This window comes from Rhinatrema bivittatum, chromosome 1, assembly GCF_901001135.1.
Source record: "Rhinatrema bivittatum chromosome 1, aRhiBiv1.1, whole genome shotgun sequence".
NCBI lineage: Eukaryota > Metazoa > Chordata > Amphibia > Gymnophiona > Rhinatrematidae > Rhinatrema > Rhinatrema bivittatum.
In genome coordinates, this window is record NC_042615.1 from 592,194,655 (window position 1) to 592,208,480 (window position 13,826).

Here is a 13,826-nt window from a genome sequence, read left to right on the forward strand (position 1 = left end):
TTAACCATTTTGCTAATTTTTTCCAACAGTTTGCCCAGCCCTTCTCCAGGTCATCGAGACCATCCTGATTCTTCAGCCTGAACTTCCCCCATTTCACCCAGAACTCTCACCCTGTCAGTACTAAACAAGTTTAGCATCACTTACGCCAGATAATTAAGGGTAAAAATGCTCGACTAATTTGGAAAATGTATGTGCATAAGTTTTTTTGTAGCCTGGGAACACCCCAAAACAGTGTTTTTTAAGTGCATATATATATATATATATATATGCACTTAAAAAAGGAGTGTTTTGGGGTGTTCCCAGGCTATATATATATATATATATATATATATATATATATATATATATATATATATATATATATATATGCGAAAGTGAACATACACACATTTTACTTTTATAAAATACGGAATATGTGAGTAGATGCTACTGACGTGTGTGTATGCCCATTTTTACATGCCCCTGTGTTTTTACAGCATTCCTATCAGAAAGCTCTGCAGCTTAAGCTAAATAAACGATGGTGTATAGGTGAGTTTGATTGTAACTGGTGTAACATGCTGCATTTTTTTAGTTTGCCATTGGGTTTACAGTTGGTTTTAGTTTAGCTACACCGCTTTCATGTTTAAAGAAAAATAAATCTTTGAAATAAAAACCAAAAATAGACAAAAATAGTTTTCCTATGGAATTACTTTCTTTTCAGAAGCTGCAGAAAATTAAACCATGGGCTTTAAATGTTCAGTTTCAAAACTGTTTAAACAGTCTGATTGCAGGCTTCCTCATATCCTTAGATCTGCCCCATGATAGATCACTGTATCTTTTATACCAGTCCTCATGCCTTGGGCAGTGGGAGTCTCACAAGTTAGAGCCTGGTCTACTGCTTAAACCCTTCTATCTTCTGATTACACACTTGGCTTGGAAGAGGGCCAAGAGAAGGCAGTGAACCTAGGAAAAGTGGAACAGAGATTCTGTTTTTATAACTTCTCCTGCTGTCCCCCTCTCCCTCTGCTGTGCCTGTCTCTGCTCCTCTCAGTCTCCACTACATGGCTTTCATCTTCTCTCTCACCCTTCCTCTCTCAGTCCTCTTCTCCCTTTATTTGTCCTACACATCTCCATTTCCCCTTATCTCTCCCACTACTACCATTTCCCACCCTTCCAATTTCCTCTTCTCTATGTATCTCCCTGTCCATCTATCCTTCAGTCGCCTTCTAGCCAGCCAGCCCCTCCCTTCCAGCCCCTGCCTTTGGCCCACCTGTCTCTGTCCCTCGCACCTCTGGGACTGTAGCAGCCAGTGCATTGTGGCCTGTGGAAATAGTCGTCCCTCATGATCCTCATGGCCCATGCTATCACTGCTGCTGGTTGGGGCCAGGAAATCAAGCTTGGGGTCTGGGAAGCATGAGGTTTTTTTCTGAAGCACACACACACACACACACACATGCTTGCTTTATAAAGTCTCATAGCACTGTGAGGATTTTGTAAAGCCAGCGTGCGTTTGTGCCTGTGTGAGGAAGAGAGAGCAAACAGCCAGATTTGTGAATGTGATGCATACCCTTGCCAGCTGGCTCAATTTTATATTGACAGGCTGATTCAGTCCAGGTTTAACCTTACAATCCCCCTCCCCCTTTCTTTCCCTCCTCTCCCGCTCCTCCCCTTCCCCCTTTTCTCCCTCCCTCCGCTTTTACCCTACCCTTCCATCTCCTCTCATCCTCTTTCCCCCCCCCCATCACTTACCTTCCTCCCGCTGGCAGGGAGGGGAGGATTGGGACCCTCTGCTGGCAGGACATGTTACTGTTTCACTGCATGGGTCTTCTTCCTGCTGCTGGGAAGTGGGAACCCTGCTGGGCTGTCTCCTTACTGCCGTCCCCAAATATTTGCTGCCTAGGTCGTCCTGATGATAGGGCCAGCCCTGCATTTGATTCAAGCTTCGTGATACAGTTGTGGTGCAGTCTTTCTCCTTCTAATTGAAAAGGTTTCTGGGCACATCTTCCATGTCTTGTTCCTATGTGAGTGCCTGAGCAGCAATTTTTTTTTTTTCCTTTGCAAGTCAAAAACAAGTGGTTAACTCTAAGTGCACATTTAAAAGTGAGACTCTTTTTAATATATGGGGCCTTTTAATGAGGGGCAAGAGCAGCTGGAGAGGACTCTTGTTTTATTTGTGTCTTGAATATTTTTGTTAGAAAGTCTCTGCCCACATCATCCAGAAGAGCACGTACGGATGCATGAGTGAAATTTGTGAGCCTACAATGTAGCAGCTTACTTTGAAGCAATTATATTTATGAACGTGATGGCAGCGTAGAACAAATTCTGCCTCACCCACAACAAGCACATAGACATCGAGGGGGCAATACTCAACTGCTGGCCTGCTTGCTGTCAGATAAACTTATTGGGCTAAATTTGTTGGGATATTCAACGGTGTGGCTGGATAACTGGATTTCTTTAGGGCTACTCTAGGACAACCCAAGTTAGCCAGAAAAGTTATCCGACTAACTCTGTACATGGGAGCTAGCTGGATAGCTTATCTGCCTAACTTAACTCTGCCCCGGAACCCCCCTGCATTATCCGGCTAAACGTTTGCTGGATAAGTGGCGGAAGTATTCAGAAGTCGGCATGTAGCGGAATAAGTTATCCAGCGAAACGCCATTGAATAGAGAGCCCCAAGTTTAAAAGCTGATGGCCTGTGCACAGGCCCCTCTGTGGATCCAAAGGAGCAATTCAAACTGGAGGAAAATTGAGAGCGCCATGCTCAGGCGGAGCAGGTGAAATTAAAAGATCTCTAGGATCATACTGTGGAATGAGTCCAAGGTACTGTGGAATGAGTCCAAGGTATTTACTTTAAAGCCCTGAAGAAAACATGGCCGAGTATGTGGAGGACAAACAGGCCAAAAGTGTTTTGCACTCTTCATGCTTTCTCAGGAAGTGCAACACGTTTGTTTGAACCTGGAAAAATAACCGTTCAGGAGAAGGAGTAGGTAGAGGGAATATATATTGCATTTTTTTTAAATTGTATTTATTCAAGTTTTCTCATTATACACAAATAAACTCTCACAGATACATAAAATGAAAGTGAATACAAGAAGAAAATTAAGAGTTACGTTTATACCCATTTTTATTTATTCTTTTATTTTATTACTGCCCAATGTAATAAATGGCCCCCTCTTCCTAGCTAATTGTATGATTTACACCTAAGATATATGTTTACAATCTACCTTTCATCTTCTGTATATGCTCAAGGTTCTTTAATTGTAATCTGCGTTAGAAAAAAGGTGGAATATCCAATGTTTACAGATAAATAAAATCCTAATGAATTTAAAACCCAGATAAAGGAGATGATATATCTTCATATCCTAAAAATATGCAGCTGAAGTCTTTGAATATCTTGCTGCTGTAAATTCTCTAAATCCTGAAACATGGTAAGTCTAGGGTTGGAAAACAAGTGTTGGACAGACTGGAAAGTAAATTAAATCTGCAAACGTTTATGAATATCTCAGGAATCGAGGCCAAACTACTGGAGAGTTACTAAACAAAGATTTTGAGTGGAAGTATAATATCCATTTGGATTTTTTTTCTTCTCCGGGAAAGAACTTGGCGAAATGTGTGTAATTCAGTATGAAAATCAATTAATTTAGCCACCTTGCTAGTGATTACTCTGCAGTTTAGTGTGGTCAATTTTTGCAAAATATGTTGGGTTACATACAATTTGGATCATTCACCAAGCTGCGTTAGGGCTTTAAAGTGCATTATATCGCGTATATCACGCAATATATGCGATATTTTGTATCTCCCCACCCAGATAACCACCCCTATTACAAAGCATGAATAATGCAAATGCATGCAAAGAAGGTCATTAATAATCAATTTGATGCAAATATTTCATCATGTCCAACCAAGAATGTGGTCAGCTGCGATAAAAAAAAAACACCTACTACCTAGGGAAGAGTTAGATATGCGGCGGGAGTCCCGGGACAATAATACTGATTCTGAGGCTCCTGCTGAACATTTAAAGCGGTCGTAAAAAAAAAAATATATGGACAAATGAGGAAGTTGCGCGTGGGTCAGTGCTGACCACCATTTCAAACCTCCCCAAAACATGAAATATTAGTGGAATTATGCATGTGGCAGTGGCGGGCCCCCCAAGTCTAAACTTCACCCCTGGTTCCCCTGAAGGCTCAAGACCCTCACCCCTGCCTCCCAGCCCTCTTGAAGGCTCAGGACACCCACTCCCCACCCCACGGGCCCCCCAACAGCAAGAACCACCTAGCCCCGGCTTTCCCCCCCCCCCCCAAAGTCAACAACCACCCAATCCACCCCGGCCATCCTAAGGCTCAAGACACCCAACCCCCAACCCCTGGCCCTGACAGTTTGAACCACATGGCCCCTTCGCAGTCGTCAACCACCCTCCCCCTAGCCTTGCAAAGGCTCCAGACGCTCACCCCATGGCCCCCCAAAGGCAACAACCAACCACCCCTGCCCCTCTCCAGAGCCCCCTTACCTTATCCTGGATCCCACGTTGGGGACAGGTGCACTTTCGCACCTGTCCATCAGTGCCATTTTCCAAAATGGCGTTGACCTGACCTTGCCCCAGCCATGTTGGTTGTAGCCTTCAGAGGGAGCCAGGGGACAGGGGGGGTTCTTGTTGTCAGGGGCACAAGGGGGGTGGTTGTCCTGAGCATTTGGGGGGCCAGGGTGGTGGGGAGTTGTTGGTTGTTGCCTTTGGGGAAGTGAGGGTGGGTGGTTGTTAACTTCAGGGAGCCGGGGCAGGTGGTTCTTGCTGTCAGGGGGGCCAGGGGCAGGGGTTTGGAGTCTTTGGAGGACACACTGCTGCCACTGCCACCACACACGTATTGCCACTAATTTTTCATATTTGGGGGAGTCGGGGCCGTCTTGACTGGCGGCCCCAGGTTAATCAAATCTCCCCATTTGGCCTCTGTTTATTTGGGGGAGAACCAGTGCCACTTTAAGACGATAGCGGTCCTGTGAGGTTGGGGCAGCCAGTGTGTTAAAGGGCCACTCGCTGCTTTCTTTTGTGTCATGGTGTTTGGCCGTGACACACAAGAACGTGCCATACAGCCACAAAGTGTTTTTGGCAGAGGGACCCCACTAACGTAGTGATCCCCCTCTCTCCCCTGGCAATAGTGGAACTCCTCCTGCGAAAACACATCGTGGCTTGATGTATCTAGGTGTGTAATAGCTGTTTATATTCTTGAGTAAATTCGGTAGAAAATTCTTTTTTGCCCCCTTTCACGCAATGAACAAGGAAATTAGCATAAAGCCGTTTTCTCTGTGCTGTTGACATTATCAGTCAGGTGATCATTCTGTGGTGCAATAAGCTTCAGGAACATTGCTAGAGTTTACAAGACGTTTCTTCCGGTGCACTGACAAAGTATTTTCTACTAGTCAAGTGACACGTTCTAGAACAGGCACACACAGGCATAAAGTGACTTTAGAGAGTAATGCACATCTTGGCATAAAGGTTATAGCATGTCATGTATGTAGTATGTAGGACTACTCATTAAAGCACACACTAAACCCGTGAGATGAAGTGTAAATCCTTTCGTTTCAGCAAGAGTAGGTTTTGCCTTGATTTTGGCCAGTACTCTGGAACACTCTCCCCGTCGACATAAGGCTACAGAAGGATTTTTTAATTTTCGAAAAAGATTTAAAGACTTGGTTGATTAGGCAAGCATTTGAAAAAGGAGTTTAGGTTTTACAGATCAATTGCACTATGATGAATCAGCACCTTGATATACCTGAGGTCTTCTTTTCTTTATTTATTTAGATTGTACTTAGTTTTATTTTATTAATCTTAGGTTATTTATTATTTTAATACAAATGTTATCCTTTAATGATGTTTTGATTGACTGTATTTTAATTTTTATGTGAATCATTCTTGTACTAATGATTTCAGTTATTTAATTGTATATTTACCATTTGGAAACCGTCATGATTATTATTTTATAGAATGATGGTATACAAATACATTAAATAAATAAAATAAATGTTGTACTTCAAAAGAAATAAAATATTAAAAAATGCTGCAGTATCTCTAATGTTGTTCGTATTGCTTCAAACAGATGTTGATGAGTGCACATCAAACCCATGCACTAATGGAGATTGTGTCAACACACCTGGATCCTATTATTGCAAATGTCATGCAGGTTTCCAGAGAACTCCCACAAAACAAGCTTGCATTGGTAAGATATTATGTGCAGAACATCTGCATGTTACAGATGTGCACTTGACCTCTAGTGTCAAGCCCTATTAGAGTTCAAAAGATAATTATTAGCAGTGGCTTTTCATTAATTCCTGAAACTTCACATCAGCTATAACCTTGGCTAGGAATTAGCAGTGACTTATTTTATGGTATTGGTCTCCCAGCTACCTGTCTTGGTATCTCCGGTCTCATGATTTCCCAAATGAATACTGCCTTACTTAAGGCGCTAAGGACAGATTTTGCATTGTTAGTTGGAAAGATCAAATGTGTATTAAAAAAAAAAACAAACCTCCAGTATATAATGATAGAGTTTTGAGTTACTATGGTAATGGAATTTACTACAAACCCTAGAAGCAAAGTATCCCCTTTCATGTGAATGGAAAGTGTCATCATAACTCATGTGAGATTGGTTTTAGCAGCATGTTACCACAGCCCATGCTGTCTATTCTGAACAAAACCACTAGCAAGGCTAAATAAATGTGTGGGATTGCATTGTGTTACTGTGACAAGCCCAGAATGTTGACTCCAAAAATAATTAAATTCTTGGTCCTTGAACAGTGGATACGTAGAAATATTCAGACTGCAGCACAATAGCAGATTGCTGATTTCTATTTAAATATGCAATTAGTGGGCTTTATATGTGGGCTCATGTCTTAATGAAGAAGCTTTAGAAATGTTGGGTGTTGTAGACTGCTTTAACATGGACAAAAATAAAGGTTAGTGCAACCCAAAGAACCACATAAGGTCAGAAACAATTCCAATGCAAACATATAATCCGGGCTCAGAAAGTTGGATTGCATGTTTGTACAGAAATAAAGGTTAACAAATAAATACCTTTTCATTAGACTAACTTAATACATTTCTCGACTGGCTTTTGAGTGCAAAAACCTCTCTTCTTCAGGTCAGAATCTGAATGAGCGAAAGATGACATCACCAGAAAATATAAAAGCAGTGTGGCTGCCATAAGTGAACCATAAAAGGCATTCCAGTGATAAGGGAATGGGGGGGAAGGGATGGGGCGTGGTTGATGGATGGTAGAAGATGACAGGCAGCATAATTTTATGGCTCATAATGTAAGAGGAAACCTAGGTCTCTGAGTCCATTTTTGTCAGTTTCGAAGTATTCTAATAATCATTTTAACTTCAAAAGTTTTTCATTCCAAGATTGTTTTCAATCTTCCTTTGATTATCCTGATCATAAGGTCATTGATGCCGTGGTCTGGTTCCAGAAAGTGCTCCCCCCAAGCTGCCGGCCTGGCTCTCTCTCTTCCTTGATGCTTGATCTTGTGTCTGCGTGAAAGGACTCTTGCCTTTAACATCTGGCCTGTCTCACCAATGCAGCCTGCTGCTTCCCATTTTCTGACCTGAGCAATATATGCTAAAGAGAATTTTTAGCTGCGGAAAGCTAGTCAAGGAATGTATTTGGTTAATCCAATAAAAAGGTATCACCTGATATATGTTGTTGTTTTTATTTGTTAATCTTTATGTTGTGCATACACTGTTGTAACTTTGGGGCAGCTAGAGCCAATGGCCCATTCCGGTCTGCCGACAGCCGAGTCCAGATGTAGCCCTCCACAGTCCCTCTCCTGACCGAGCCCTGGCATGGAACCAAGGACACGGAAACACAGAAGTAAAAATTTTGTAAAAAGAAATAAAGAAAGGCCGCAACTTTTATTACTTGCAGTCCTAACACACAGCTAATTTACAGGGCTCGAAAAATTCAAATCCAGTGGCACCGGCCCAAAAGAATGTACCCTGGTCGGACGTGCTTACCCTGGGATTGATGGGGCGATGGGGGTGGTCTGGAGAATTCAGTTCATTTTGTGGTACACTATGATAGTGGCACAAATTGCCTTGTAAGCATCAATGTACCCCATTCATGCAGCTAGGGGCTGCCAACAAAAGAAGGTAAAGGAAAAAGGAAGAGACGGTGGTACCTACATGCACATGAGGTGGCTTCTGCCAATTTCACGTCTCTCTTCTTTTACTTATCACCCAGATTTTTCTTCCCCTTCCCATCCCCCGCTCTCCCCCCCCCCTTCTTCCCCTCTGTAGCTCAGATGGACTTGCGCTGCTCTTCCTCCTGCCTGTGTGCTAAGCCCCAGCTTTTCCTCTCCTCCCTACCCTCTCGCTCTCTTTCTTCCACTTATTTGCTTTTTCTCTCTCTCTCTTCTGTTGTTCTCTCATCTCCTCTTCCCACGGTTTTTTCTCTCTCCTCCCTTTTTCTCTCTTACTGCCTTGTTCTTTCTCCATCCCCCATGCCTGTTCGCTCCCTTTCAAGCCTTTGCCATTTTCCCCCCTTATTCCTTCTTTCCCCCCTTTGCTCTCTGCTCCTCTGCCTCTCGTGCTCTCTTTCTCTCCTTGCCCTCTTCGTCCCTTTTGCACTTTCCCTTTCCTCTCCACCTTTTGTTCTCTCTGTCTCTCCATTTGTTCTCTTTTGCTCTCGCCCTCCACTTTGCTTTCATTCTTTTCATTTTTTTTTTGTTCTCTTGCCCCCTTGCCCTTTGCTCTCTCTCTTGCTCTCTTTTTCCCTGCCTACTTTGTTCTGCCTGATCCTCTAGTCCCATCCTACCCCCACCCTCCCTTTCAAGCTGAAGCTTGGTACCAGGCTTGGAAGCACATGGCGAACAGATTAAGGGGTATGAGAGGAGCAAAATATCTCCCTTGAGCTCTGCTGCTGCTGCTGCTGCCTTCACCCACAGCTGCTGAAAACCAGTGAGCGGTGGGAAGCAGCAGGGGCAGGATGAGAGAGAGGCCTCTTCCCTCGCAGTGGTCTCCCACAGCCTGCTGGAACCGATTCATCAGCGTGAAATGTCCGGTCTCCAGTGGCACACAAAAATTTGGTGACTGGTCATTTGCACTGATTTCTGTAGGAGACTTGAGCCATGCACTGCCCTCTTAATAAGAACGCTTCAAAGCAAAAAAAAAAAAAAAATGTTTTGCGGGAAACCCTGCCTTCCAGATTCCGTTCTCCCCTCTGGTCTACCTCACCTTCAGCTCGATACAGTATCGTCCGGTCGAAGATTGCCCGTCTGTAACATGCTGGGAGCGCACAATACAGACGAGTAAGGCCATCCAGCGATACAGTCTCTAGTTTCACGCGTCCTTAGCGCTTTGTAAAATAGACACATTACCCTTTCCGCACCCAGCATGTAAATGAACGAAAAAGCTGTATAATGAAGGAATTAGCTATTCCCCTCCGATACTGTAACGGGCGCTGATATTATCTCCTTAGGAACCCGCTGTTTTGCCGCGGCCTTAACGTGCTAGTTTACCGCCTCCCCCTAGTAGGAGTTAGGACTGTGAAACAAATCCATCGACACCGCTTAAGATACTCAAACACAATAAAACAATAAGCCTGGCACCCTCCTTGATGTAGTACGTCCCGGATGCCCCCCCCCCTCCCCAGCGCGCCCCCCACTACCCCTTTCATCAGCTGCATCCACCCATTATGCCCCTCACGGGCATGTCCCGCTTCACAGAGCGCTCCCACTCAAATCCGTTCATGGGTATATACCCTTTCGCCCCCTCACAGCGCCATGCTACCACTGCGACCCGGCAGTCCCGTGAGGCCTACAAAAAAAAAAAAATCCCAGGCTCCCGCGCCCCCGCACTGGCCCGCCGACTCTACCCCCCCTCCTCCCGATCGGGCGGGTAGGCGGCGGCAAAAAGCAAAAAAAAACCAAAATCAATTTTTTTTTTTTTCAAAAAGCGACATCACACAATGCATAAAATAATTTCTCCAGCCTTAAAGCGACAATTTTGGTTTTTTCCAAAAGCGACTTACTTTTGGGATCTTGACAGATCCCAAAAGTAAGTCGCAAAAGTAACTTACTTTTCTGAAGCCATCAGGAACACGATCTTAGCTCCTCCGGACGAAGACGAAGATGGCCGCCTGCACGGGGAAAGCGTGCAATTGGCAGCTGAAGACGTGACGTCACGACGTTTGGCGTCACGAGATGTGACGTCACGTCTTCAGCGGCCAATTGCACGCTTTCCCCCGTGCAGGCGGCCATCTTCGTCTTGAGCTACGATCGTGATGGCTTCAGAAAAGTAAGTTACTTTTGCGATCTTGACAGATCCCAAAAGTAAGTCGCTTTAAGGCTGGAGAAATTATTTTATGCATTGTGTGATGTCGCTTTTTGAAAAAAAAAAAAATTGCTTTGGTTTTCGCCGCCGCCTATCCGCCCGATCGGGAGGAGGGGGTAGAGTCGGCGGGCCAGTGCGGGGGCGCGGGAGCCGGGGATTTTTTTTTTTTGTAGGCCTCACGGGACTGCCGGGTCGCAGTGGATGCAGCTGATGAAAGGGGTAGTGGCGGGCGCGCTGGGGAGGGGGGGGCATCCGGGATGTACTACATCAAGGAAGGTGCCAGGCTTACCGAACCACTGCTATTGCCTCTGCTCGCAGGTCTATTTCGCCGGCTTGCTGCACGCTTTCGCTTTGCTCGCACGCTTTCGCTTTGTTCGGCTCTGCTCGGCTCTGCTTTTTCTCCTCTCCCGTCTGTCTTCGCCGCTGTGCCTCACCTCCTCCCGGAGCAAGGCTGCTTTCGCGCCCTGCTCCGGGAGGAGGAGAGACACAGCGACGAAGCAACAAAGACTTTTCGTGTTTTTTACACTTCCTGGTGCCTGTCATTCCAAATGTCATTTGAAATGACAGGTACCAGCGCACCCAGGTTACTGTATAGGCGCTGTATTAAGTGCCTATACAGTAAAATGGGTTACGCGGGCATAACCTTTCCCTAACGCTTTAAAGCCGCGGCATGCATTTGCATGCAATTAGAAGAGAGTATCGGGGAGTTAGTGAAGAGAACTGTGCGTGCGGGGAGGAAGGGTGCGCCTGACACTGCCGCACTGTTTCTACCGCGGCCTTACTGTATCGACCTGCTTGTTAGTCAAGTTTTTTTCTTTCCACCTTGTAGGGCTTAGAAGCCTCTGAATAAACTTTCAAATCAATATTGCAAGGACTTACAAACCTCCTCAAGCACCCAGAACGTAAGGTTGCTGCTATTCCACTCATCTCGGTTATGCAGGGACTACAATCAGTGTTTGTGTCTGGGGTCCAAAGCCACTGGCAGTACCCCTGCCTTCAGTGCCTTATCAGTGTTCATGATTGCCATTTGAGACAACACTGAACATTGCATCAGGTCCCCCCTTCCCCCCCCAAAAAAAAAAACCACAGTCACATACTTGAAGCTGTTGAAATTAAACCTTCACATGGAAAAATGCTAATTTTAGAGTTAGCTTAAATGTCTGACCCACCTACAGTGCTGCAGCATAGGGAACGCCCCCTTCATGGTCCACCTCATCCTCTGGCTGACAAACTGCTAAGGGATGCTGCCAACCTCATGGAAACTGAAAGGGAGAGCCAGCTGGTGTTCAGCCCCCTTGAACTGATGCAAGTGACCCCCTCCCTCCACCCCGGCTGACTGTCTCCCTCCAGAAACAAACTGGAAAGAGGAAAATAGGAAGAGCTTCCAGAGCCAGGGCCAATTTAATGGACTTGCACTTTCAGCCCTCAGGGGCTTGTTCTGCTTTTTCAGAAACATTATATGTAGGCAGGGTAGACATTCTGAGAACTTATGTATGATTTTATGTCGTGTCCTTTTAATATAAAAGTCACTTTGGCAAAAAAAAAATGTCTTCGTTATTTGTATTTCCTCTGTGACTTTTTTATTATTTTACTTTTTATTTATTGCCTTTTAAACCAATCGATTATGAGACATATTTGAAAGAAAAGAAGGCATTACGCAAGTTCCAATAATACAAAAGAAAATGTAACAAAGAAATTATAGAATCAATAGCATAAGCCAAATTTACAGGCTCTTTCTTTATTCTGCGATGGGCCTTTATTGCGGTGATGCCATGCTAATTAGGGGAAGAGGAGGAGTGTGGGTGGGATATGGGCGGGGTTAAGGCCCGGCAGCGCTGCTGGCGATAATGTTTTCCACGTTGTGGCCTGCAGCACCGCGGGAAATAACACCACCTTTTCCCGTGACGCTATGGGGGCGAAAGTGTGCCCACTATCTCCCCGCCCCTTTTTTTTCGTGAGTCATCATTCTGCTATAAATATAACAGAAAGATGAATCTAGGGGTGTGACCCCAGTCAAGGAGGGGAAACAGAAAAAGCCATGGGACAAGGTTTTGAAAAGAAAGTAAAATATAATATAAAGAAGAAAAAAAGGTGTCTGAGTAGAACACCCAAGTTAATTTCTAGTACACATTACACAAAGGCAGGTTACAAACCAGCGTTGCGTCTAGCTGCATGCTCTAATCAAAATAACTTTACCAATCTCAGCTGAGGTAATGAACATTGATGGGTTTTTACAAAATGTTTGGAGGGATATGATAAGAAAACGCTTTTCACTTGCAGCTGTCAAAGTTTTTCTTCTCTTCTGCTACGCAGTTGGAGTTTGTGGTGAAGTCAAGAAAACTTGCAGAACGTGTTTTATTAGATGTGGTTTCCTTTACCTTTTAGATATCGATGAGTGTATTCAGAACGGAGTTCTGTGCAAGAATGGTCGCTGTGTGAACACTGACGGGAGTTTTCAATGCATTTGCAATGCTGGGTTCGAACTAACTCCTGATGGGAAAAATTGTGCTGGTAAGAAGAAATATCACTTTTAAAGGATAGCACCGGCAGCATTATTTTCTGTACAGCTACCTGTGAAATTACTCTTTATTTTGGTCATTATCGACATTTGTGGGTAATTATCGACTTGTGAAATTACTCTTTTATTTTGGGCGGTAATTATCGACATTTGTGGGTAATTATCGACATTTGTGGGTCAATGGTGGCATTATGCTGCACCACCCTTTGATAACTTCCTTGCAATCTCATTACATAAGAAACAAAAAATATCCATGAATGTAGCCAAAGAATCACAGGGCAGAAAATCAAAGCATATGTTACCTCCTAAAAGCTTATCATCCGGAAAAAAGAAAAGAAAGATGTTGCCACAGGCTGTTGAAACATATCAACAAAAGCATGCCAGAGCAGAAAGGTTTTAAGCAGACTCTAAAACATCTTGGTGCAAGTTGCAAGGCAAATATCCTTAGGCGAAGAGTTTCAAAGAACCGGACCTGCTGGAGAAAAGGTCCTCTTTTACGCGTTTCAGCACGCCGTGCGTGCCTTAGTGAGGGCACGTCAAGCAGGACCCCTCTGGTGTAATCCTGAGATTCTTGTAGGATTGTAAAGGCGCAACAGGGAGTTTGTCTCCAGTCATTTTATGTACCATTGTTGCTACTTTGTACTTTATTCGCCACTTGACAGGGAGCCAAAGTAACTGATGTAATGTTAGTGTAATGTGCGATCTTCAGTCTGACCTGAGAGTGTCCCCGCCGCAGCAGTTTGTAAAGGCTGTAAAAGATGTGAGGGGCATTTGCAGGCGTTCCTGTGAACAATGAATTACAGCAATCTAAGATGGAAAAAAATGAATGACTGGAGCACGGGCCGAAATTCTGACATACCTAATAAAGGCTTCTGTCGCTGCAAGAGCCATATCCTGAAAAATCCAGCTCGCACAACTGACTTAATATGCTCGCGGGATGAAAGGTTCGAGTCGAGAATGACACCAAGACTTTTTATTTGGAAGGCAGTGGGTACTGTGTTACCTTTAGGGG

General features: G+C 44.4%; 1 protein-coding gene across 1 annotated transcript in view; it reads left to right on the forward strand.

The window, feature by feature from the left end:
• Positions 1-13,826, forward strand: part of FBN2 (fibrillin 2) — a 596,571-nt gene that overhangs the window by 283,202 nt on the left and 299,543 nt on the right. The window contains exons 12-13 of the mRNA XM_029619106.1: positions 6,069-6,188; positions 12,682-12,807. Coding sequence (XP_029474966.1) covers positions 6,069-6,188; positions 12,682-12,807 — 246 coding nt within the window. The remainder of the gene's footprint in view (positions 1-6,068; positions 6,189-12,681; positions 12,808-13,826) is intronic.